This window comes from Eublepharis macularius, chromosome 7 (assembly GCF_028583425.1).
Source record: "Eublepharis macularius isolate TG4126 chromosome 7, MPM_Emac_v1.0, whole genome shotgun sequence".
Classification (NCBI taxonomy): domain Eukaryota; kingdom Metazoa; phylum Chordata; class Lepidosauria; order Squamata; family Eublepharidae; genus Eublepharis; species Eublepharis macularius.
Genome location: NC_072796.1, coordinates 101,465,245 through 101,493,045, shown reverse-complemented (window position 1 = coordinate 101,493,045; position 27,801 = coordinate 101,465,245). Strand labels below are relative to the sequence as shown.

The 27,801-nt window shown below is 39.6% G+C and overlaps 1 protein-coding gene across 2 annotated transcripts in view; it reads right to left on the bottom strand.

Moving 5' to 3' along the window:
* Positions 1-946: 946 nt before the first annotated feature.
* The window catches only part of ZC2HC1A (zinc finger C2HC-type containing 1A), a 35,502-nt gene continuing 8,647 nt past the window's right edge, over positions 947-27,801 (bottom strand). For both annotated transcript variants that reach the window (XM_054986038.1, XM_054986037.1), the window contains exons 2-9: positions 25,349-25,425; positions 24,910-25,026; positions 19,713-19,854; positions 13,415-13,563; positions 11,016-11,091; positions 10,157-10,262; positions 5,005-5,115; positions 947-2,280 (exon numbers count right to left, since the gene is read on the bottom strand). In XM_054986038.1, coding sequence (XP_054842013.1) covers positions 2,109-2,280; positions 5,005-5,115; positions 10,157-10,262; positions 11,016-11,091; positions 13,415-13,563; positions 19,713-19,854; positions 24,910-25,026; positions 25,349-25,425 — 950 coding nt within the window. In that variant the 3' untranslated portion in view covers positions 947-2,108. The remainder of the gene's footprint in view (positions 2,281-5,004; positions 5,116-10,156; positions 10,263-11,015; positions 11,092-13,414; positions 13,564-19,712; positions 19,855-24,909; positions 25,027-25,348; positions 25,426-27,801) is intronic.

Genomic DNA, 27,801 nt, shown 5'->3' with positions numbered 1-27,801 from the left:
AAGGTAACAGCCCTTCATTTAAATAGAAAGTATTTTCAACCTTGCTTGACAATTGCTACAAAACAGCGAAATTCTGAGTATTTTTCTACTGTATTTTCTATATTGCAAGTAAATGCTTGCTCAGGAGTGAATGCTGCTTACTTTACTATATGCACAGCTAACACACAACCATTGTTTTTCACATTAGTGAAATTCATTGTTACATACAGAACCCACAAGTGCTTCCATAAAACTTTTACAATGAAGATCTAAAATATATCTGGAAGGATTATATGAAAGAGAATTGCAGGGTAATGCAAGCAGTACAAAATGGTGCAAACTGAATGACATTCTACACATTTTGGTCTCGCTCTCCCAGAACTGCTTAAATTCCATCACATCTAGCCATTAACACATTGCAACTAAAACTTACCAGCTAAATATTATATGATAGTAATCATTTTCTGGAATTAATATTGAGTCACCATCACCATCACTACAGCTTTTAGGAAACATAGGAAATCCACAACTACAATTTCATATCAATTAGCCGATTAATTCTAGGGACCTGCAATTTACCAGCATCGGTTTCTCTAGAAAGCAAGGAGGGGGGAGGGGAGAATGACCTTGATTTACCAAGTGCATACTAAATATTTCAATTGCTATTACCTACAATATATTTGCTATAGGATGTAAAAATAAAAATAAATTTTAAGATTATTTTAATAATCCTCCAATAGCAGACCAAAATGACCAGGGCCGTTTCCAGACGGCCCCCCGCCTCGCGAAACGTCGCGCGTCGTCGCGCGTCGTTGCGCAGAAAACGCGAAATATCGCGTTTTCTCGCGCGAGTTTTGCGCGACGTCGCGCAAAACTCGCGCGAGAAAACGCGATATTTCGCGTTTTCTGCGCAACGACGCGCGACGACGCGCGACGTTTCGCGAGGCGGGGGGCCGTCTGGAAACGGCCCATCTGAAAGCTCAAAAATTGTTATACTTGAAAAATGATAGGAAGTAACAAAGGCACAATTAAGAAAGATTTTCATAGATTAAATGGTTGAAAGTGGTGGGTAATACTGATGAAGGTTAAGGTCCTCAGTGGATCACTCTTCTCATTTTGAAGGTAAGTGAATTTTAGTTTTACCTTAGAAGGTACTAACACCACAGTAGGTACACTATAACCCAAATGTGTTGTTTGAAACCAATTTACACCATAACCAGTTTTTAAACGTGATTTTTTTCCAATTGTATCTTACAATCACTGTGAAATAACTGCAGGGCTCTCTCTATAAAGGGCAAGAAATGTTTTACAAATTAGTTCAGAATACACTGGACAAACAATTCAGCCTATGTTTATCATTTTCTTTTTGGGGAAAAGAAAAGAACAAGGTTTTACAGCGATGGGAAAGAAGAACATTATGGGGAAAGGCTGATAATGAACAGAATGCACGAAGTTCTTTCACACGTTCTATTCATTTCATTGAAACTCATCTGAGCAGCGTGGGTTGGTGGATTGGTTCCACAGATGCTTGAAGGTTGAATTACTCTGCAAAACTACATGAATTTAAAGAAAAAGTAGGTTATTTTTTGAATTAATTAAGGATATGAGAAAACAAAGCAAGGAAAAATATTAAGTCTTTTGTATGCAGACCCTGGGAAAAAATGCCAATTGGTCAGGAGAATAATATAGCCAAATGAGAACAATCTCAACTATTGTTAAAAGATTTAGGATGAGCTGCTCCTCCAGTAATGTGCTGACTTAATATTTTATGGTAATTCTTTATTCAACATTCCCTTTAAGATAAAATTATTTAGGACTAGCATCTGGGTATAATACATAACAGGATTACAAAAACCCTACTACTTCTTGAGTTAACATTTTGCTCCATTAAAGAAATTCCATTAGTGTCTCAAGAATATCTTCTTGAATGGTACAGTTTTAAGTACTTATCATTTATATACAGTATATTTTGATCTATTTATATATAAATTACTCTGCAACCAAAAAGACAAGCTCATGGAAAATTATGGTGCTCTAGCATGAATTCTGATGGGATGGTACAGTACAGATCTCTGGAGGCCATTAGCAACAAAACAGCTTATTCTCTTTTATATTTCTTTACAATGTGTTCACAAAACCATTCGTCGAACTCCACATTCGCAGCAGAATTTTGCAGATTCAACTGGGTATTTGGCTCCACATTCATAACAGAATTTTGGTAACTGTGCAGGAGAATTTCCTTCACTGCTTTTAGAGCTTCCTCCATTGACAGATGAACAGTCTCCACTCTCGTATCCAGTCCTTCATCAAGTATTAAAAATTCAAAATGAATAATGTTACAAGCTTATCTAAACTAGTATTAATACTTTATAACAATTAACAATACTTCCCATCCATGGAATAGGTTTTCAACAACAATTATTCTAAAAATGTCAACTTCTGACAAATCCCAAAATCAAGTTAACAAGTAATGTACCATTTTCACAAAGGTGAGGATAATGTCAACAAGCTGAACTGGGCCTTCTATATATTCTTACCTGTTCTTCCAGAAGTGAACATAGTTGAAGCCAAATTAGGCACAGCCCCCACATCAAACAGGATGAAAACCAAAGAAGGGGGCCTGATGATTACAAAAGCAGAGCCAGAAAATACTGGCTTAGCTCTAGATACATCTCATTGGAGTAGGGTTGCCATTTCATCAGACGGTTGATGTAAACAGCTTGTTGTAAAAAAACAAATGCTGCTTCTACATCAAATAGGCATGGTAGGAAAAGGATTCTTCTTCCCTGCTTTTTTTCCCTCTGCCTATGGGAAAGGAACAAATCTTTCTCCTCTCTCTGTCTAGCCTGGTGAGGAAGCCCTGTCTTATTGTTATGAAGCATGCACAAACAAGTGTGCATGCACAGGAACGAACGCATACACACATACAAAGTTGCCTCGTAAGATTAATGAAGACTGTAACAGTACAGCCCAATTACTATGAGGAAGACAGAAATAATAATAACATTCGATTTATATACCACCCTTCAGGACAACTTAATGCCCACCCAGAGCGGTTTACAAAGTATGTTATTATTATCCCCACAACAAACACCCTGTGAGGTGGGTGGGGCTGAGAACGCTCCAGAGAGCTGTGACTAGCCCAAGGTCACCCAGCTGGCTTCAAGTAGAGGAGTGGGGAATCAAACTCGGCTCTCCAGATTAGAGTCCTGTGCTCTTAACCACTACACCAAACTGGAAAATAAGGTAGATAAACAGAGAGTTTAATTCAGCTAAACTGATATTTTGAAGAGGGAGAACTTGGGGAATCGGATACATATTAATACTGTGAACCCTTCCACTCACCATTTACTCGCAATACCATCCTCTTCCTAGTTACATTAAGTCTCCAACTTATAAATGGTTGAGTTAGGAATAACTCAACCCATACTTACAAACACAGCAGACACCAGGAAGTCAACTTAGAAGGCAGCACCCAGCATTTCTCTGAGCAGGTAGTGAGGAAAAGTACAGCTGCACCCCGCCCCCCTCCATCTGTTGTTTGTGCTATCAGGCGAGGAGGGTTGGAGCAATTTCCCATGGCTGTCTGGCCCTCCCAAACTGCACCTGCCACCCTTTAAAGTTTTTTTTTCTTAACTGCTTCTGAAAGAATCCCAAAACTTGAAGAATTTTAGCATGAGTTAAAGAAATGTATGCCCCCTTTTCTCAAAGTGTAATCTATGGTATGTGTTTTTAGCTTTCTCTCACTAAATCTCCTCTCTGTAAACAAGGCAGCACCAGCATTGAAGGAAAAATAATTTTTGAAAAATCTTATTCTACACTTTTGTCTATCTTGTATAATTGCCACACACTGTTACAGTGGTACTGTTTTTCAGTGTTTTCCATTATAAGCACACAATATTTTTTGGATTAAATAGGCTTCTCTAGGATAACCCTGGAACCAAACCATGTTCTATTGTATGAATATAAACAGGATTGCACTTACCTGTAGCAGTTGTTTATCGAGTATCTTCTGTGCAGGCACACATTGGGACTGCACATGTGCAGGCCAGCCACAGAGAGATTTCTGTAGCTTTAAAAATGACTAAAGGGGTGCTCGGCCACTGCACATGCGCAGAGACTTTCCTGACAGCTGAGCGCCCCCGACATTCCCTCAGTTTTCCTGAGTCACCGGAGATAACAATATGAGTTAAATAACACAGCAGGGTAGGAAGGAGGGAATGTGGGCCTGCACAGAAGCTACTTAAGAACAACAGCTACAGGTATGTGTAATCTTGTTTTTCATCGTTGTATCTCTGTGCAGTCCCACATGAGGAGTATAACGAGCTACTCACCAATGGAGGAGAGTGTGAGTGGTTAGCTGAACAATGATTGTACTTCAGCTGTTCCCACCACTGAATCCCTTCTTGCATTTGTGTCCACAGAATAATGTGTGAGTAAACTTTTGACGGATGCAGCAAGCCACAACATCATGACCTTCGCAAGGCATAGAAGACAAAGCTCGTGTTCATAGGTGTGAGTCATCTTTGTCTCACACTGAGAGCATTTTTTAAACAAGGATTTTGAAGAAGACGACATCACTATAATCACTCTCTTAACACGACACTAGCTACCTAAAAACCTCTCTCGACAGCGGTGAAATAAAATGAGGGAAGGTCGGAGGCGCTCAGCCTTGACACTCAGTTTTGGTGGGAAAGTCTCTGCTTGTGCACAGTGAAGGCTGAGCGCCCCCTTAAGTAATTTTTAAAGCTACAGAAATCTCTCCGTAGCCAGCCTGCACATGCACAGTCCCAATGTGAGACTGCACAGAGGTACGAGGACTAACGATAAGAAATGCATTCCAACTACCAAACAAACTTTGGGAACACAACCCATTTGTAAGTAAGGAACTTACTGTGCTCAGCTAAATGATGCAGAAATTTAATGTTAAACTCCCTTCCCATCCATTATATAGTTCCAAGCAATCACGTTTCCAAAAAAACAGCACTCTCTATTTTTTACTGGTTTATAGTAATAATTATTCACCTGTTACAGTAACTTTCAGTGCCATAGCCTTTTTTTTTGTTTGCCATCATGCCCATGCCAGTGCTCCGTGCCATACTGGTCGGCACTACCGTCCGTGATTTCATGGAGCCTCTAGAAGACAGTATTAATTCAGTAAATCAGCAAAAATTCACAGGAAACAATCCACAGACTGGGTTACAATCCAGTTCCCCCCCACACAGATGCTATGGTTTGTGTGCAGTCTTACCGGAAATGCAGGTCTCTACATTCAAGAAAGCTACCAATGGGGAAGGGCTTCCCTGGGTGCTGAACAACACAAGGAGGGCATGTGGGCCACTCCTGAATCACATCTTTGCTTCTTTTGCACAGTGGTACCACATACAGTCATACATTCTGGTAAACAGCAGCTTTCTTTGAAACAGAACGTAGTACACACATTTCCAATTTTATGAACAACCCTTTTATAGTCTCTCTGGCAACATACTCCAGGTAACATATCCCAAAGCAACTTTTCATCCATATTTTAAAACAGCTGCTCTGTGCTCTATGTAAGCTCTTCAGCTATCAACCATTCCATAATGCAGAAGTACATCACAGCACTGATGAGATGGGTCATTTTGTAAGCAATTTCTCTCGGCACTGAAGCATCACAAATCTTACTATAATTACATAGGCCGCACCAAGCATTGCAGTACCAATTCTTTGACTCAGATACAGAGTTCTACAGAGATCAGTTATGCAACCAAGCTTTTACAGGGTTTCCTAATTCACTTGAATGAAATCCAGTCTGAACGTATCATTTCTTTCTGTGCCAGCAGACCTTGGTCCCTATAGAAGTGAACATAGAAGAACTTGAAAGCATGGTCTCTGATCTGTGTACTTTGTACAAGCAGCAAGCAGGTTGTACTTTGGAATTAAATGTTTCAGTCAGATAACTAACTAGAAATCTATAATCTCCCCTTTTTTCCTACAGAGAATACTGGTCCATTTTTACACTAGGTAAAAATTTGCTTAAAATGTTTCTTGCTTAAAATGTTAGCCTGAATAATACCTTTACAGAAACACCTCTATTTTAGACTTGTTTCCCTTTCCTCATATAAAATGAGAAAATGACCTTTTTATCTGCTGCACCATTAAAATAAATTCAAAATACACGTGCACTCTACATTTATGGTGGCAATAAAATGCCTTTGATCACACAGCAATTGTGAAGAATTTTGTTAATTTTTTTAAAATAAGCCTTTAGCCACAGCTTCTAGCTGATTTATCTGTTTCTTTGTAGTTAAATATTGCCACCTAGAGGGCAAAGTGAAAAATATTCAAACTTAATATTTTAGAAGTTAGTTTTGGCTATTCATATATACCAAGAACTTCCAGTTGACATCTAGCGATAACAGAACCATAGCAATATTAATATATTTATTTTTATCCAAATACTAACAAATACTAACTGGACCCAGACCTGCTGAGCAACAAGGATGCTACATCATAATGTCCAACTATACTCTGGGACTAAATCGATTGCTATTAGTCTGGTAAGGAAGCATGGGATGAAGCAACAGAAATAAGATAAAAATACAACACCACAAAGATAAACTCAGTATCTGTTCTGAATCACATTCACTGAAAATTACACAGCCACTCTCCATTGTTTCCTATGGGGTAAAAATCTAAGGCTTTCTAGGACAAAGAAAAGAAACCTTAACCAAATACACAGGGGCAACTGCTGGCTGAAAGCCAGTCTCAATGCACGTCTCACGCAAATTGAACTAATCAAGTCCAACAGAACCAAACTGAAGTGAAGGAACCAACATCAAATCAGGCACAAGGCAGAACAGAACCACTGGAGAGAAATAAATAGTTATGACATTCATTTTTCCCTTTTAGATTAAGTCTTCAGACATACAGTATAATACAAAACCAAACTGAAGCCAGGGAACTAAAATCAAACCAGAGAACCCACCAGAACCAATGTCAAATCAGAGAACTTCACTAGAACAAAACTGAAGGGACACTGTTGCAATAGCAAAGGAATGTTTTTATTGCTCCCTCCCCCTCCCCCCCTAATTGCCTCTTCCCTCTGCTCTTCTGTGTTTGTCCAGTCTCTGTATCAGGCATCTGACGAAGAGAACTTGATTCTCGAAAGCTTATGCTAAAATAAAATTGGTTAGTCTTAAAGGTGCTACTGGACTCTTTTTGATTTTGCTACCACAGACTAACACGGCTAACTTCTCTGCAACAGAACCAGTGTCACTCAAACATACCAGGCAGAACTCAGGGCTAATGCAAGCCCAACAGAACAACATCAAACCAGAGAATCCTGGGAAGCCTGCAAAAGGGGAGGAATTCACTCACTCCCCCTCCCCTGTGAGAAAAAGCTCAGGAAAGCCTAGAAAGAAAGAAAATGAGCTTGCAGAAGCAGCCAGCCAGCCAGCTTTAAAACAAGCAGCACTGCATTTGTTGAATAAACCCAAATATATTCTGGTTTATCCAGCATTAAGGTATTCCATATTCCTGAATATATTTGGGATTCTCTAATGTTATTTGGTATACTGCCAATAAGGTATCATTTGGGTATATGTTCAGTATACAAATACCAATTTGCACACCCCTACTAGAGGATAATCACGTTACCAGCCTCAAGCAGTTAATCACAGGAACCACAAGTAACAGTTGTGATTCCTGCATTTAGGCCACTGTCTCAGCTGTTATTCTTTACAACTCCTAATGAAACATTGTGCTAATTATCACCCCTCTGAAAGACAGAGAAAAAAAACCTTTACTGAATAATGGTGGGTAAGCAAGATGCAGCAAGCATATAAGATAAAGAGCTGCTTAACAAAAGTCACAAGATTAAGTGTCATAGATGCAGAGGAGTTAGCCGTGTTAGTCTGTAGTAGCAAAATCAAAAAGTCCAGTAGCACCTTTAAGACTAAGATGCATCTGACGAAGAGAACTGTGATTCTAGAAAGCTTATGCTACAATAAAGTTGGTTAGTCTTAAAGGTGCTACTGGACTCTTGAAGATTAAGTGTGAATTGAATCAAAACCCCTTCAACTATTGTTTTTCAAGTGGTCATCGATGCATTCAGACTGATGGGTTTTACACCTGCAAAACATTTTGAAACTTCTAGAGGTATGGTGCATGTGGTTGTTAGAGCCCTGGTTATTGCCTAACCTAGCTAGGATTGCCAAATGCCTGCATTAAAAAATGTTTGGTCCCTTTAATGGAGGCTTAATGTGTGCAAATGGACAGGTGAAGCTTTCCATAGCATGTGGGCAAGTAACATCACATGGTAAATGGCAACGTCTTAAGCCTCTAATTAACATGAGTTTCTCTCCAGACAGCTCTAACAGCCACTATGGTGTAATTTCAGGTAGGCAGCTGTGTTGGTCTGCAGTAGAACAGCAGGATTTGGTACTTTAGGGATCAACAAGAGAGCTCTGACTCTTGAAAGCTTATATATATCCTGAAAATCTTGTTGGTCTCTAAAGTGCCACTGGTGTAGTGATTAGAGTGTCGGACTAGGAATCAGTGTTTGGGACAGCAGAGGTCCCTACCACCTCACCACTGGGCTAATCCTTCTCTCTCAGTCTATCCTACCTGACAGGCGTTGATATAAGGATAAAGTGAAGGACAGAAGAATGCTGCCTTAGGAAAAAAAATATAAAAACCTTTGCCTCTGGGCCAATAGTGGATGTTACCATAAAACAAACAAAAAAAAATCAGCTTAAAATGGAAGCCCCATTTATCACTAATACATTCCAGTGACAGGAAAGATTATATTTCTTTTCTTGATTCTTGGAAAAGTTTGATAAAGTTATAAATATTTCTATCAAAAAAAATCTTCAGATAAATTACCTTTATATTACGGTTTACCTATTTGTGATCGCTACAGTAAGATACCGGATGCCTTGTTTCTGACCCCAGAAAATGTGACTGGAGTATAAGAGCAAATTATAGTTTTTTTCCATACTCGCATCAAAAGAGACCCAGGACTTAATAAAAAGATATATACCCATATGTTTGACTAATCTTAATTTGCATTCTTAAACCACTTTAGAGACAGTATGCATCTACAGAGGCGCACTATGATCTAGAGGATAAAGGTTTAAGTATTTAAGTCTGTATATCCATATGGTTCTGGTTCGGTTCAGGACTAAAATCACAGAAAATGCTGGAGGGACAAAGTGGCCAGATCAATCGACTTGCCCAGAGGATGAAGCCTCCAAAGTTAAATCCTATAAAAGTAACTCACGTAATCCAGATTATAGGAAGCCACAAGCAGAGAGCAACAGTCACTCACAAGTCATCACTCAAGTGCCCGAAGAACAGATGGTACCGAACACTTACGAACTGCTCATAGCAAACCAAACACTTCTGAAGAGATATTAAATCATTCCACCCAACAATGTAAGAACAAGGCAGAAGTAATTAAAAAGCATTATGAATGCTGCCTATGATACACAAGAAATGCTGTATTCAAAAGTATTATGAAATCCACGTGAGAATTCAAGAATAAACCATTTGTATAATTACACAGAATTTAAAGTTTACTTTAGGCATTAACGCTGCCATCCGTAAAAAATGATATTGTATGGTAAGAAGTGGCAACCCTGACAACACAGCACCTTCATCTCAGCCTCACCTAAACTTTGCCCTTCCTAGCTTTGTGGGAACTGGTTCAAATACATACATGGGCATAATCACAATGCGCCTTCTATTGCAATGTTTTTATACTACTTCTTCTGACAGTCTTCAAGATGGCAAAGGCAACGCTATTCAATTCAAAGAAGTTACAGAAATTTTTTTGTGACAGACAGGCACAGGAATATTTCAATCAAACAATACAGACTCTCTCACCAGATACAGCTATTGGGTTGTATTCAGACCCCCCCCCGCCCCCCATTCCCCCTTCTCTCTGCAGAACCCCCTTGGAGTCTTCTATAACCCAGGAGCAGAGATTTGGGGTGATCACAGTGGGCTGCAGGGGGGCGGAATCCGCAGGAGGTTCCATTATTCTGATGGAAAATTTAGTAAGGGTGTGTTTAGCCTACAGTACTTATAGAAGCTGTTATTTTTATTTTACACTATCAAAATGAGACAAAGGAAGCATATTTGTTCATTATCTGACTATTCATTCTCTGTACACAGAATCAGTTGCACAACTTACCCCGTTTGTGGGCTTGTCCTCACTGAGTTTTTATGAGCTGGAGATGAACTCTGGATCTTGCTTCCCACAGGTCCACTCGTAGACAATATTTTATTTGCAGGTGTACCTTTTGATGCAAGCATGGAGACATTTTTTCTGTGTCTAGCAGGTCATTTTTTACTTTCTTCACTGTTGGCCAACTGAGGCTTAGAGAAATGAAGTCAAGTCACGCACAAAAGAATGGAGTGGCCCAGAAACTCCCTTGAAATAGCCTTTTGCCCAGGATCGGCCAGAAGGATTCACGGCAGACCGGGAATTTAAACCCAGGCTTCCCCTCGCCCAAGTCCCGTCCTCTAGCTACTGCGCCATGCTGGTTCTTATTCTGCAAACTTTCCATATTACCAACGAGCTTTAGTAGCTTTGCAAGACAATGGTTAACACATTTAAGTTAGATTTGCAAAATTTCAAATATCCATCTGTTCACATTTCTTTCTAGTCTGATACTCACATTAGAATGGCTGATACGTAAAAAGATGGTATGTGATAAATTTCACACCTGCTCTAAAGATCTGTGCATTTTAACCATTACAAAATTGAAAGAAAGGTTGTATTTTTAGCTTTTAAGTTGTGATGGCAAACAGGAATTTCTAAAAGTTCAATATCTTGTTAAAAAATAAACAAACCCACAGCTAGAGCCTAGTGAGCCCCACTGGCACCTTACTCACAAAGGGTCCCGTCTAAATTTGTTGAAACTTGTAATACAGAAGTGACACCAGAATGTCATATGAACATTTTAACAACGTGTCTTACTAGCCCTGTGTTATTATCCATGAATTCATGATAGGTAACATCGTATCTGTGACAATTTTATTAATATTACTTGGCTGCGGCAAACGTGATGAGCCTGGCGATGTTATTCCCGTGGAAGGCATCTTCTTTACAGAGGGTGACTTGTACTGAAACAGACATAAAACCAAATCAAGTGTCTCTTTAAATACTTACATTCAAACCAGAAAGGACACTGGAAGATTTCCATTTTCCTCCTTCGTAAATAGCAACCAAAAAACATGTACATTGGGACTGCCAAAGAAGTGTGTGTGAGTGAAGGTTAAATATCACTTTCACTGCCTCAAATGCCATCCCCCAGTTGAATTCCACCCCTGTAGAGTAACATATTGTTTACTTGTATTATGCATGCATGTTTTTGCAAACAGTAAATATCAATTGGAGAGGGTAGCACTTGAAACTGGAAAAATGGCATGAAAGGAAAAAATTAAAACCTCTTCTCATCCTGTTTTGTTTATTTGTTTAATTATATTTATAGTCCACAAGCAGGCTCAGAGTGGATACAACTGTGGTCCCAATGTAAAGCAAAAGTTTCCACAGCTATTTAATGATGACAAGTGTGGGTGGAGATCCAGTCATTCATCTTCCAGTGTCTTGACCAGTTCAATCCTCAGATTAACCAATTACAAGGAAAGGCAGTTAAATCTACTTCCAATCCCATTTCCTGAAATAATAAAAAACCTCCACCTCCTCACAAAATATATACAAATGTACCACAGTTCTCTTTCCCTCTGGGAAAGCAAAATTTGTTCACAATCACTATCATATGTCTAATTCTGAACTGGACTATAGATTAAATGATAACCATATCCACAAAATGGAGCAAGACACACAGAGGGGGATTTTCTACAAACCTAAAGGATACCACAGGTTTGTAGAGAAATCTGAAATCTAAAAGAAAACAAATACATCAGGGTATTAAGACTTCTCACCAGAACAGAACACCTGTAAGATTTAAGAAAAGAATGCCCACTGAACGCTCAGAGGCCATGCTGGGGGTTGCTAGGGAACTGCAACAATACAACAAGTCTTGGTTTCTGTAAAGCAAAGCCATTGGCGTGGGATGGGTGGAGGGGGGAGAAGGAAGAGGAATACACAGAGAGGCCAAAACAGCCTTAGAGAAGTACCCTGCCTTCATGTCCTATGACAGAAGAGCACTTGGGCCTGGGCTAGCTAAAGGTATGTTAGCTACTGGGTGGGAAGGGAACAGGAAAAGGAGATAGGGGGCTGCTAGGGAAGGGAAAAAATAGTAGGGAAGGGGATATAAGGGGATATGAGATGCCCCTCCTCCTGCAAGTCCTTGTGGGTTCCCTGCTTGTAGAAAAATATCTACCAACAATTCCAAGGCGGATTCATGGTTAGCTTCGCCGCATATTTTAGGACTGGTGACAACTTCTTATATATGTATTTCTTATTTGTGAAAAAAATGCAAGCCTATACACTGATTGATTTCTTTTAACTGCAGAAATGCCTGATAGATTCAAACAGTGCCTGAGGTTCACTGACATCATATCGGCAAGCTGCTCAAAGCTGTATTTCTGATACAACTAGCAGAACTAGTTTTTACCAAGTCTGATATTGGACACAAAAATTTTCATAGAACAAGAATGCATTAATTTATTGATTAATTTAATCCACTTTTCTCAACAGGGACCCAAAGTAGCTTACAACACTGTCCAAAGTGTTCTTCCAAGGTTCCAGAGTTATTAAAGAAAAGCTTCTACTTAATTTTGAAATGGAGCTTTGTAAAACTACATAATTAACCACTATGTTTCTATTCAAAAACACCTTAAGAAAAGGGATCAGTGTAAGCCAGTAGATATGGGATTGGTCTTCTATACAAAAAACGTGAGCTGGTATTCTTGCTGTGCAGAAGCCTTCTCTCAGTTCCTCATATATAGAATGGGGAAAACTGGAACCTCACACAGTATTGTTTCAAGGACCTATACATAAAGACTGCAAGCATGCATCAAATTTAATGTGTAAAGTAGTTTATAGTCTTGCAGTTATCAAAGATTAGAGCACTTTACCCCTTAACGGTAATACAGGAAATAACAATGTTACTAGGCAAGCAGTAGTTTTCTTTGCTGAAACCACTCCAACTGAATTCTATTAGTATTTTATTGTCTTTCAGTGTTTGCCTGTTTTTAAACTTCTCCAATGAAAACGGTCAATATAAGTAAAACAGATCATAGAAAACTTCCACTTCTCCTTCTAAAGTTTTAAAAAATAAATGATACAATCAAAATCCATTAACTTGTTATTTTCCTGTGTCTTTCTATATTCTGTATGTTTAAATGTTTGCTTTTTTAAGGTCTCAAGAAATACAGTTCTTAAGTTACTCAGCTTTAAGAAGATTTTTGACTTTAAAACCTCTGTTATTTTGGATAAATGGATAGGAAAAAGCCTTCAGGGTTAGAAAGAATAATTTACCTGGGATCTAGTAGGAAGCTTCCCTTTAGAATCAGTAACCACTTTTCCTTTATTAGAAATACGAGCTGCCTGTTCTTTGCAGAAAATTATATGCCGATCAGCTGCACTTTCATTAAATCTTCTCTGGCAATATGGGCACTGGATATAATCTAAATTCAACATCAACAGAAACAGATTTACAGATTTTATTTTTAACACTGACTTTTGATCTAGCCCAGATCTACAGAACAGTTCACAATAAAAAGCCACGCAAAAATACACATATTTAAACCACAAACAATGATAATACACCCTGAAACTACATGCCAGTACTAAAGGAGTTTGGCAAAGTCCAGGGAATGGAGTGCCAAAGAATGTTTTTTTTAAAAAAAGTTTGTTCTCCATAGCTATCAGCTCACTTTATGACAACTAAGGAACCTGAAGATGATCAAATCACATGGAGTGTATCCTATGGGAGAAGATGCTCCTCAAGGTAAACTGACCTCCAAACCATTTAGAAGTTTAAAGGTAAGAGCCAATACTTTGAATGCTGCCAACCCATGCAATTACTGGGGCAACTAGACCTTAGCAGATACTGTAGCAGAACAGTGGTTCACTAGGATAGTGTACCAGACCCTTGCCTGAAATAGATATTGATTGAACAAAAGGACACAGGCCTGACCATTATTTTATTTTTCATATTTCATATTTGCAAGGTATGTTTTTCCGCTCAGTTCTTGAACATCTTTGAATACAATAAAGCACAATGGTAGAAATGATGCCCAGTTTAATCTCAGCAGCTTGTTCTGAACAAGTATAAAGTTTGTCATGTGTATTCCATGAGAAAGGTCTACTTAAACTTAGAGAGAAGCACATCTTAGTCCATCTGAAGTGACAAGCTGGTGGATTTGGGTGTGGTCATATGGGTCACGTCACTGAACCTATATTGGTCAAATGTCACCTGAATCTCTTGGATTTGAGTGTGAGGCTATCTTTCAGAAAGTGCTCTGGAGAGAATCTTAAAATTGTATTTTATATTTAAGATTGATATAAAAAGGGATTATGATATGTATGCTTATCTGCTTATGTTATCTTTTACATATGGTGGTATAATTTGTATATTTGTGATTTCTGTATATTTTACTGTTTTCAGATTGATTTTAAATAAAAGCCTTAAAGACAACAGTGAGTGATTATTGGCTGGGGTACAAGGTTTTCACTTATACCTGGAATAAAAATAAACTTCTGCCCCTGCCCTCCGGTCAGCAGACTGTTAACCTGTAATGGATAAACAGTGGGAGAGAACATCTGTCTTTACTACAAGCTCTGAGGTTTAATGGTTGGAGGGGAGCATGGTATAGTCCAATCTCATCAGATCTTGGAAGCTAAGAAGGATCAGTACTTGGATGGGCGACAACCAAGGATGAGTCTGCAATGGCAAACCATCTCTGCTTCTTGCCTTGAAAGCCCCTTGCTAGGGTTGCTGTAAGACGGTTGTGACTTGATGGTACATATGCATGATTTAGTGGTTACAGCTCTATGTAAAGTAGATAGAAACACTTCTGTTTCCCCATGTCTATTTTAAAAATAATTGTCCAGTGCTGGGGCCAGAGCCCAACCCAGATGTGGACTATGCGGGATTCTCCCATGTCATGCATTGTGCACCCCCCAAGCCAACAGAACAAGCAGCAAAGGCAGTCGCCACACACCCAAGGATGGTGGAAGGGGCACACTTGACAGCCCCCACTCCAGAGGACAGATGGCTGGCCTCGGGTGTCAGCAGAGCACTCGAGCTCACCAGAAACAGCAAGCAGTGGGACAAAGGTCAGTAATGTCATCGTCTGGGGCCCAAAGACAAGGAGCAGTGCCAGCCCTGGACAAGGCTCCCAACAGTGGAACTATAGCAAGGCAGCTGGCCAGTCCAGCTGCAGCCTCTGGCTACACTCAAATGCCAAGAAGCCCTGGTTTGGGGCAATGGCATGGCATAGGCCTACAAGACCACCCTCAGAAGACATCCAAGCCCAGGGCTGACAAAGAGGGTTGAACTGGACCTTCCTCAGGCATTGAGCAGTGGGGCAGACAGGAGGAAGGATGTGTTCACCCAAGCAGGAGAGAGAAAAGTCCAGTGATGTAACCTGGCACCCAGAAGTCCTTGCATGGGCAATGACCCAAGGATGGCGAAGAGCTGTGAGGTGGCCCAGGAGCAAGAGGAGTGCCACAGTAATGCTCCCCCATCTCACAGTAGAAATGTTATTCTGTAACGACACAGCACAACTGGCAAATCAATTGAAGCTAGGAAAAGGTGGTCCTGGACCCAGAAACCACCCTGTGATGCAATGCTTATTCAAGAGCGCCTTTTCTCTTCCAAGGGCAGCAAACCATCTAATCCTAGCAGGTAGCTAACTGTCAACTACTTCTCCTTGTGTGAACTAAGCTAAAGATTATTAGCCCTCAATAAATCCATTACTATATACACACAGTGATTCAAGGAATAAACACAACTATATTAAAAAGAGAATGCAAGAGAGGAACGTCACCAGCATTTTAAAAGACCCTACCCAAATTCTTTTCACAACTGGAGTGCCCTAACACCCTAAATTAGGCAGATGAACCTACCCAACCACTACACTTATCTTCTGAGGCCCTGTTTCAGGTGCTTTCTGAGATAAGATGTGTGGCAACCCAGGATAGGGCCTTCTCAGTCATGGCAACAAAACACTCTCACCTGTCACCTTCTGTTGCATTTTTCTGCCAGAACATAAAGACTTATTTGGGGGCGGGGGGGGGGGGGGTCTGGCATTCTCTCAGTGATCCCTTCTTCCTGGCCTATGTTTTATGTATGTGCATTTTTGTACTGTAGCCTGGTTTTGTTTTCAGGATGTGTTTTTGTTTTGTGTTAAGGGTTTTTAATATGGTTGTTGGGGGTTTTCCGGGCTGTATTGCCGTGGTCTTGGCATTGTAGTTCCTGACGTTTCGCCAGCAGCTGTGGCTGGCATCTTCAGAGGTGTAGCACCAAAAGACAGAGATCTCTCAGTGTCACAGTGTGGAAAAGATGTAGGTCATTTGTATCTACTCAGGAGGGGTGGGGTTGAGCTGAGTCATTCTGTAAGAGTTTCCCAGGGTGTGGAATGCTAATGGCGGGAGGCTTCACTGTGTCCTGAGGCGGTTCTTTTGCATATGGATTGGTGCTTGATGTGCTAATCTTCTCTGCAGGGCTATTGTCGGGTGTGGAGTGTTTTGTTGGCCTGGTGTTTTTCAGAACTGGAGCCCATGCTCTGTTCATTCTTAAGGTTTCTTCTTTCCTGTTGAAGTTTTGCTTATGCTTGTGAATTTCAATGGCTTCCCTGTGCAGTCTGACAAAGTAGTTGGAAGTGTTGTCCAGTATTTTGGTGTCCTGGAATAAGATACTGTGCCCTGTTTGAGTTAGGCTATGTTCAGCCACTGCTGATTTTTCAGGCTGTCCAAGTCTGCAGTGTCTTTCATGTTCTTTTATTCTTGTCTGGATGCTACGCTTTGTGGTCCCGATGTAAACTTGTCCACAGCTGCAGGGTATACGGTATACTCCTGCAGAGGTGAGGGGATCTCTGCTGTCTTTTGCTGATCGTAGCATCTGTTGTATTTTTCGGGTGGGTCTGAATACTGCTTGAAGGTTATGCTTTTTCATAAGCTTTCCCATCTGATCAGTAATTCCTTTGATATATGGCAAAAACACTTTTCCTGTGGGAGACTGTTTTTCTTTGGTTGTTTGATTCATCCTGGGTTTGATTGCTCTTCGGATTTCATTTCTGGAGTAGCCATTTGCCTGAAGTGCGTGGTTTAGATGATTAATTTCCTCATTGAGAAAGCGCGGCTCACATATCCGTCTTGCACGATCCACTAATGTTTTTAATATGCTTTTATCATGTGTTTTTAAGCTGTTAGCCACCATGGTGGTCCTCATCAGGGCAGAAAGGAAAGGTATACATTTTTAAATAAAATAAGTAAATAAGCCAAATCTGTGGTACTGAAAGGACCAAAGAGGTCAAGAAGAATTAGTACTTTCACTCCCCATCCAAAACGTACAGTGGTCAGCTTTAAGAGCAAAAAAATGGCATTTTCAGTCCAAAAGGTATTCTGGATGTCAGAATAAAGTGAGTATAGGAAGCCAGGGACCCCTTGATCACTGTACTCAAAAAAAGGAAGTTCAAGACTAGAGGTGGGCACGAACAGCCTGCCGGGGTGAAATGCCCTTCTCCCTGCTGCTGCACAACAGCAGGGAGAGGGGCACTTCACCCCCAACTCAGCTGCTTGTCAGGGGTTTCCCTGACAAGCGGCTGAGTGCAGCCTGCCACGCTTTACATTTTCCTCTCCCTGCTGCTGCGCAGCGCAGGAAGAGGGACATTTAAACCCCCCACTCAGCTGCTTGTCAGGGAAACCCCTGGAAATTGGCTGAGTGCAGCCTGCTGGGGTGAAATGCCCTTCTCCCTGCTGCTGCATAGCAGCAGGGAGACGGGCACTTCACCCCGGACTCAGCCGCTTGTCAGGGGTTTCCTGACAAAGTCTCCCCCCCTTCCTCCAGCTGGCTAGAAGGAGAGAGACTTTGAAGGGAAGGAAGTTCCCCACACTTTTTGCAAACGGCATGGGGAACCTTCTTCCCTTCAGAGTTTCCCCCCTCGCTCCCACGAACAGCCAACCATGAACATGTTCATGAACAGGGTCATGTTCGTGATTGTTCATGATTCCCTGTTTGTGGATGGCAACGAATAACGAACATCATGTTAGTTTTTCTTCCTGTTCGTGCCCATCTCTATTCAAGACTAGTCTATAAATTATTATATCTAGAGAGTCTTTTTCAAAAAAGATCTTTAAACTGCTTCTTTCAATGGAACAGGCATAACCTACTCCTAAGGCAAACATTATTGCCCCAAGTGATAGTACTGGCCATTTCTCCATGCTAGCTTTATCCAGGCAAGCTGGGCAAAAGTTATACAGATAGTAGGCTAAACTTCGTCAAGAATATTTTCCACATCCTTAAATGAAAAAAGACAAAAACCATCTAAGCAAACATAACTGATGGAAGCTTTGGATAAAGGGCCTGTGCAATCCAACTGGGAATGGCTTGGAATGACTTTACCTACAAAGTGTCCTGCAAACAATTCAAAGCAAGCTATTGATGATTCTTCCTGATCATATTTAGGGCCTGGCTGTAAGAGGCCTTTAATTACCCAGGTAAGTTGTGTTGGAAGACATAACAGAATGGTGATAGAGAAATACATTTTTATTGCCACTAGAGCATAATTTTCAGTCTCTGATCCATGTTTGGCCAGACTTTTTAAATTTTTCACTTTCACTCCTAGATGTTGATCCCGCTGCTTGGTTCTTCGGCATATTTAGATGCAGGAATACTTAATATGTAGCAGGTCAACCCAACTTTTGCTTAATCGTGCGATCATTTCCACACTACATTTTTATGTAATTAGAATACTCCAACAATCCCTTGCCCAAAATGATTCAAGCATATACCAAGGAATAAAGAACGGCTTTGGGTGCTCTCCTCTTCCTCTCTGTACAGTAGATAAACATATATAAGCCCTTCTACTAATACAGTGATAAGAATGACTCAACGGACTTTTGGGAGGAGAAAAAGCAAAACAGAAGTATAAGTATAAACTTCTAGGCAGGATCATATTCTGAGCTGTATTTAATCTGTGCAAAGTACGCACAAAATTCCATGCCTAAGAAATTCAAATTCTACAATGTGCATAAACTATGCAAATAATTTTCAGAGTAGCCTAATCTGCATACTATATTTTTAAAGAATTCTATTTAGCTTCGTTTTTTCTGGTTTTATCTGTCTGGATAAGGAAAAATGCATAGTACTGATGTCTCCCATCCCCAAAAATCAAAATCTGGATTTTTCCTGGATTCTGGGATTTTGGTAGGCATTACCTACACAATTTCAAATATTATCCCTATTGCCATACGGACTAGAAACTTTTAAAAAAAAGAAATGAAAACTTATTCTCATGGCACTAAATTCTATATCTAATACTATATTTTATACTACATTTACAGTCGTATGAATCGAAGATATATACACCATCCTGTCCACTCTAGATGGCATCAGTTGCTTTTGAAATATCTTAGAATTTTAAAAGAAGTGCAAAGAAAGTGGAGAATGTACTGCTGAAACTCTGAACTGCATGTTATACCCTGACCAGACAGGATATGCCAGTGCAGCTGTTCCAAAGGCTAATTAAATTTTGCAGTTCTTCAAAAGTATTTATAAAATAGTTTTTTCTCTTTCACCAAGCACAGCTTCAGCATCTCGCCTACTTACCTGGGTCATAAGAAGGTGGTGGTGGTGGTGGTAGCTTGCCACCTTCTTTAAGAACCTGATCAACTCCTTTGGCTGCTCTTATTGCTGCTAAGAGTTCCTCATGTTTTCGTCTCCAGTTTGATGGCTTCTTTGGGGGTTCTGGCTAAGAAGCCAATAAGGAAGAACACACATATTTGTGTCTTGATACAAATGCATTACTTAGGTATGTAACCAATATTACATATAGAACCATTAAACAGAAAATTCTGTCTATTGTGAAGTATGTTTTCTCTCAAAAAGAAGAGAATTGCTACAAAACCTACACCTAGTATGGATGCTTGAACATCTGCTGATTTGGCTCACGTTTTGATTGCCCATGGCAATCACATAGTTGATATATCTATAGGAAGTTTGGTTGTTTGCAATCTGTTCGAGTTTATTTTCAGGAATGGATACTTGCAGTCACCAGAATCTGACTACCAGCTGATGAGGGATCAGACAGAAGTCAGCTTCTCATCTCCAGCTGGGGAAATTTTGCAGTGTACCAAACAAAGTACTTCAGGGAGATCAGGAGCAGATTCGGGGAGATCAGGAGCAGATTCTCAGCGGACTGCAAGGATCAGCCAGAAGTTGGACTCTTCTGCTGTCCCAGACTGGAACGTCTGATGCATCCCAGCCTTGCTGAGACTCAGCATATTGGGAATGGTGCATCATTAGTCCAGCTGAATCCTTTTTTATTCTAAAAATTTATTAAAATAAACAGGTTACAGATACATACAAAAGATACCAATATTTGTAAAATACATTATCAAACTAAGTCTCCTCATTCTGCCTCCATAGACACATAAAACCCTTCATCATCAATTGAGAATATCAATCCTATTTCCTGTTATATAATTGCTAGTTCCATTCTTTGTATCACTCTTGACCATAAAAGAACTAAAATATCTATTTTTCTGATAAGCGGTTAATTTCACTAAAATATAGATCTCCTTTATTTTCAACAACTAATCATGTAGACTAAGAGTATTTTTTGTTTCCATTGCCTGGCAACAACCAGCCTGGCAACTGTAATCATATGTAAGGCAACCATTTGCTGATCTCTAGATAAATCAGTAAATAATTCCACAACAGTGTCTCTGGTTTATGGGGCAGTTGTTATTCCAGTTCTATTGATATAATTTTCACTGCTTGCTTCCAGTAACTGGAGGCACGTATACGTACACATCCACTATATATATAAAAAAATGCTTTATCTTCTTTACAGAACTAGCAAATGCAGGTGCCAGTCATACATTTTTGCCAGTCTTAAAGGAGTTAAATGTCACCTGTAAATCATTTTCAACACATTTTCTCAAAAAGAGAGGCAAACTGTGAAGGAGCTAACATAAGTGAAAATGAATTTCGATGCTGAATCATCTAAGTTGTTTCCTATATTTTTGCCACTTTCTACAAAAGGTTTGATCAGGTTTGAGCATCATTTTCAATAAACAAGAATACATACTCGAAATAATATTTTTAACATCTGCTAAAAGCAATTCCTCAAACTCTGTTAAGGGCTTTAAAATAACTCTTTTTTGTGTCAATTTGCAAAAGTACCCTCTAATTTAGAGATATTCAAATACTGAAATGCTAGGATCTAGAATATCTTTAATATCATTGTACGGTTATTAATTATCAGGTTTGCCTCCAGATGCAGGGGCTGTGCCCAGGAAGAAGAATTATCAGGTTCTATAATCACTAAATCCTGAAAATCCCCATCTTCTCAAAGGTAGAAAATTTCAGGCTCCTTTGTTTTTCAATCAACTAAGTCTGGCAGCCTGGTAATATAATTTGAGATTAGGTACCTCCAAATCACCATTTAATTTTTCATCATATATGTTATTACATTGTATCCTATGTTTCTTTTTATCCCAGATAAAAGCATTTATTAATAGCTGTCACTCTTTCAACATCTTTTCTGGAATTTCAGCTAAACTAAATAAAAATTTAGTTTAGGAAGGATCATCATTTTTATCGTATTTACACATCCAAAAAAAGAGAGATTTAAGGTTTCCCAAAACTGAAATTGCTTTTTAATTTCAGCTATTACTGGATCAAAATTGACCTTTAAAATTCCATCATTATTCTTGTTTAACCAGATACTCAGATAGTTAATTTGGTCAGTGATCTTTATGTTCCAAATCTAGTTACCTTTTTTTACATTGATTCAAATTTGTATTAAGACAAATAATCTCCAATTTATCTGGATAAGATTTTCTAATTTTTACTGGATTGTTCAATATCTGATAAAAATGATATCATCTGCATAAAGACCAATTTTATATTGAGTTACTCCTATTTTAATACCATGGATTTTTGATTGCTAGTGATTCTAAGGAGAGTGCTAAAAGAAGCACAGAAAGAGAGCAATCTTGATATACACCTCTAGTAATATTAATTTGTGAAGACAGACACCCATTTATGCTTACCTTAGCAAAAAGGCTAATTCCTTTTCCCCACTCCAAACTGTCACTCACAGCCATTTAGGAAGATTGTTGTTTTCTCTCAACCTGAAACTTATAGCTTGGACTGAGGAAAACAGAAGTGATAACTTATTCAGCCCAAGATGACAGTTTGAAGAGGTGGTAAAGAAGTAATCCATGGCCCCACACCAAGAGTTTGGAATAAGACCGAAAACCCTTCCCCCAAGCTGACAAATAACAGAAGCAGATCACTCCTGTTCTCCTGTGGCCTAAGCTGTCAGCCTGTTTTGTCAGTCTGAGGTGGAGAGAAAAATAAATGAAAACACACTCCTTTCTTCTCCATCCAAAACTCATGCATGGGCTGCAGAAAATATGAGCAATATGCTCTTATCCTTTGCAACCAGGACAACAGCTAGAGACAGGGATCAATCTGCCTCTCTTCCCTCAACACCTGAAACTGCTTGGGCTTCAGAGAACAAGGGGAGTCTTCTAGTTTTCTCTGCTACCATGCTGACAGTCTGGGAAAGAAAAGAAATGAAGTGAATTGCTCCTCTTCTCCCCACTTCAAGTTTCTGTATGTGTTCCTGCCTTCCTGGAAAAGAGAGAGCAAGAGAAGCTTGGGTGGTGGGGGAGGAAAGCAGATAAATTCACCTGATACCTTGAGAGTTGGCTTTTGATCTCCACCTCCAAACTTCTCGCTAGATTTCTGTAAAGCCTGAGGGTCAGCAAGGTGTTTGGGAGGCAGTTTCTGTTTGTCAACAATTTGAGTTATTCACCTGGAGCCAAACAGGTTGGGTGAACAGCTCAACAATGTACAGGACAGCCAATCACATTCAACCCCAAATTTGTAGCATTCCTAATATTTAGCTTCTAGGTAGGGGAAGTTGTGAGAGCCGTTGGAACAGAAATACAGAAGCAATTCTGTTAGTATTTCATGAGACATTTTTGATTTTCAAATTCAAGCTTTTCATGCCTAAGGCAGAACGTGTACAGAGAAGTGCACTTGTTCTCAAGTACCATACACCCAATCAGTCACTACATTCTTCCCATCTGCCTGCCTTACCATTCTGTTGTCAGTAAGACTGGAGATAGCTATTCTTTGGGAATTTCTCCTCAGCTTTCATTTATAATTTGATACATAATCTGATGTTATTTAGTAACAGCTAGATAATCTATCATACTAAATCAACTCTTGTGGGTATAAGACTATACAAGTTTCTGACCTATGCTAATCTAAATATGTTGATGGTGCCCCTCCCCATTTTCATCTGTGCAGCCCTTGCTCTCAACCTGAACACATATACTGCATTTGAACAAATTCCAGCTGTGAGGAAAGTCTGTGAGGAAAGCACAGAGCAATGGGAATAATCACCATGTTTTGTATCCCAGGATGGATCCTACTCCAAACAACTTTTGAAAGAGAAGCGTTTTTGGGGTGAGAGAAATCAGGGAAGGTGAGCTGTAGTTGTGCAAACACGACTAAAGAAATTAAGCGACACCAGACTAGAAGACAAAGATACCACTCCCTGTATTGTTCTTTACATGATAATGCAATCACAAACCACTAACACAATTCAGATTCAAGTGCCTTGTGAGAGCTGGGAACATCAGATTCAAACCTTCCCATTGTCCCAAAATTCCCACCAAAGGTATGACACAGTGTCATGCCTTCCGTTTTCTCTGTCTTCGTAACTGACCCCCCATCCCCTAGTTTTCAGTCAAAACACTCCCACGTTTTCCTAATACTTCACTCAACCCCAAGCCATTCCTTTTTCTTCTGTTGCAAACCTTCGTTGTTTGAAGAAATCTCCTATTGGCCAATGCCCCCCAAATCTTATAACTAGCCTGGCTTTAGAGCCAATAACTTGATCCTGCCAGAAGCTAGATTGCTATGCAGGTTCCCAATTCACCAGATCCTGCCTCTTCCATCTTGATTTCTACACAGACTAGAAAAGGTATATCTTTGCCTCCCATCTTAATCCCCCCTCCTCCTGCTTTTCCAACTCATACTGTACTACGCCGAAAGCTGGTATTTTGCTCCTCTCTGCTAGTTAGGGCCTCTGTCTCAACTTCTCCTCTGTCCTGTCACCCATTTCCCCCAAATTTACAGTTTTAGCTTAAAAATAACTCTTGCCTGAAACTGGAGTAATTCTGGTTGATTGCTGGTTGTCATTGTGATATTGTTAGTTTAATAAGAAACATACTGTTTGTCTGTGCCTTGATTTAATATCAGTAGTATTTAATAATAATAATAAATAATAATAAAATTCGATTTATATACTGCCCTTCAGAAGTTTCGTTACCATAGAATCTGGGTACAAGAGTAAATTACAAATATATACAAAGTTACAGCAACACATGGCCCTGCATTATATGTCAGCTGCAACTATTTAAGGAAAAAGGGCCTTTCAGTACGTGTTTCTGAAAAGCCTCATGTGTATAACCAATTACTACTTAAATTCAAGGATGACATAATAATCCTAAGAGTGTGATACAGAAAAGAAGTAAAGATCATGGAAATCAGTGGAAATTAAAAATTACTTCTGAGTTTAAGATTAGATTGGCTAATTCTTGACATGTATTTCACATATTTCAAATATAGCATCATTTTTTTCAGTCAATAAACTGGTTGAAGTTACATTCGATGATTGAATACATGAATAAACTTTCAGCAAAGCTATAATATTCATGCAACTCAACTGCATTATCCATGCTTGTCAAAAATGGTCGTATTCTAGCATTCCTGTACCTACCCGTGGTTTCAGAGGTTTTACTGTGGGAATATCAGTTCCCTCCGCTCTTTGTCTGCTGGAATCAAATGTTTTTCTTTTCTTAGTAGCAGTTTTTTGACAAATCGGAACATGTTTTTTCTATTAGAGGGGGGAGAAAGGAAATGCAAATTTGGATTTAGGAAGAGATTCTCACTCACCCCAAATTACTAGCTATCTATATTATGAAAAATGATCATAGAAAACCTGGCAGAATAAATCTTGTATCTTTGTTCATATAATATACCATCCTACTTTATTTTGAATAAGCAAGCCTAACAAAACTCAGAATAAATAAAAGCATCAATATTTGAATGTACAATTCCGGAGAATTAAAGTAATTAGAAAAAACTGTATAATAACAATTTATACTTCTAAAAATACATGCTTACTCTTTACTGAATCCAACACATTTTCTACTCACTAGTGCACTTGAGAAAAAAGTCCTCCCACAGATCTTGCATGGTAATAAATCTTCAGTTCGCACTGTACTTCCATTACCTTAAAAGAAACAGACCCAAAATTATTCCATATATTTCGACAAAACAATTTCATCATTCCTCACAAACCAGTGACAATACTAATCTACATCTTGTTCAGTATACCTGTAGATGAACTCACATATTAAGCAACTAATGGAGAGGCTTATAGAGATAGCATGACACTTTGTCATCCCACAAGAGAAACCCATGAAAACAAAATCCTTGGGAATCTTTGAACTTGTTAAGTTCCTGCCTCTGATTTAGGAACAATCTACCACTATATGCAAAATACTAATTAAATTAGGTTTGAAAATGTCCCAAATTACTACATCTGCACTCTATGTATTTTCAGTTTCCAAGACTGTATTATATGATCTTCTCCAGTGTTCAAGAGAACAGAATTAATTTCTCAGCATTTTTTTTAAAAATCCCTTTAATTACAGCTTCTTAGGAAATTAAGTATATTGCCAAAACAAATGGAGCAAGTTTTTTATCTGCAAGCAAATGTCTAAATATTGCCATTCATATACATTGACTGTTTAGGTGGGTAGTTGTGTTGGTCTGCTGTAGAACAGCACGATTTGAGTCCAGTGGCACCTTAGAGACCAATAAGATTTTCAGAGTGTAAGCTTCCCAGAGTCAGAGCTCCCTTCTTTAGACAAGAGTATACATTGACTGACACTTAACTACACAATCTATTTCCCCAGTTGCATCCCCAGGTAGGCTGGAATCAGGTGATGTGTTCTAGGAGTCCATGCCTTCCAGGCATGGATGGAGTCAATTTGGTGAATGGGCTGAGTTGCCATCTCCAAGTTGGGAAATTCCTGGAGATTTGGGGGGTGAAGCCTGGAGATGGCAGGGTTTGGAGAGGGAAAGACCTCAGCATGGTATAATTCCACAGAGTCCACCCTCCAAAGTTACCATTTTCTCCAGGTGAACTGATCTCTGTGGCCTGGAGATCAGTTGTAATTCCAGGATATCTCCACCCACCACCTGGAGGCTGGCAACCCTATGCATGGGTAGAGAGGGCTTCCCCAACCATATACAGTTTTCCCAACCTGAAACTGGGAGGGAGGAGGGCAGTTTATCCCATTGTGCTCCATGTGTACTTTTCAAGTTGCAAAAACAGCTGACATCATCCTTAGGTGCCTCCTTCACTCTCAGCCTGCATTGAGCTGTTTGCCAAAGGGCTCCTGGACATCTGGCCCATTGAAATTTCATCGCTGGAACAGCCACTTTTAGGATCCTACTAAAACCAATGGAACTGCTTTATTTGCTTACTTAGTTGGTTAATTTTCAAAGAATGTGTTAGCAAATAATTTTCTATTAAAAGATGTTTCATAGTACTAGCATTGATATAAATAAGAAATGTCATCCTTTCAAAAGCCTGGCCAATGACGGTGCCTTTGAGCCGATTTACAGGCACTTCTTATGCACTTGTGGAAGAATGGCAATAGATAGTACTATAGAATACACAACAATTAGTGCCCATTTTTGGAACCACAGCAGTGGTCCTTTCAGTGTTCCTATCCTTCCACTATTGTTCTTGGCAGATGCCCAGCTGACTGTAATTGTATTTGCCAAAAACAAATAATCCTGTTGGAAACTGAACATTTTCCTCTGTATTTCAATTGAACAATGGGGAGTAGCACAGTCTTGCTCTTCTTCCAATACTGTCCACATTACTGATAAAAGATGCTTACTCTTGAACAAGAAATCTGAACAATACTCTTTGCCAACAAATATATTTACTTTGTAACTGTCCTCCATGACAGAAAGGGCATGCAGTTATTGCCTGGAGACAGAGTTGGAGAAGATCAGGTAGTTTTTTCCAAACTCCCAACTGACCGTGACTGCTATAGTGCTGCCTCTCCCAGACTCTTCTCTGCCCTCTTTGTACTTGGCTGCAGTGAAAGCATCACCTTCCTCGCTCTTAAAGGCAGAGCCCAGCCAACTGTGCTTGGAAATGAAGAAGTGTTTGACCATCGTAAGACAACAGGAGAGGCCACAGCTGGCAGGCAGAACTGGAGGGGTGGTGCTGGCACAGCTTCTAGGTGCAGCATTCTGGTCTCTGCCCTTGTATCCAAAGGGGCCAATATTTATATAGTCACCCAGGTGAGTGGGCTCCCGGAAACTGCGCAGTTCGGGGAAATAAATTATCTGTGGCCCTCCAATGCTCAAACTGCCAGTGCTTGAATATTCCAACATTTTCTTCAAAACTAAGCAAGAAACTGCACAGAATCCTCTCTGCTTAACTTTTAAACATACATTCTATTACCAGGGGACAATTTTTAGACTAAATTATTCATTCCAAACTTATACACTCAGAAGCAAAAACTTACAAATTATACTTGCCTTGTCTCCTGAATGCCTTTTGCACCCAAATAGAAAGCAG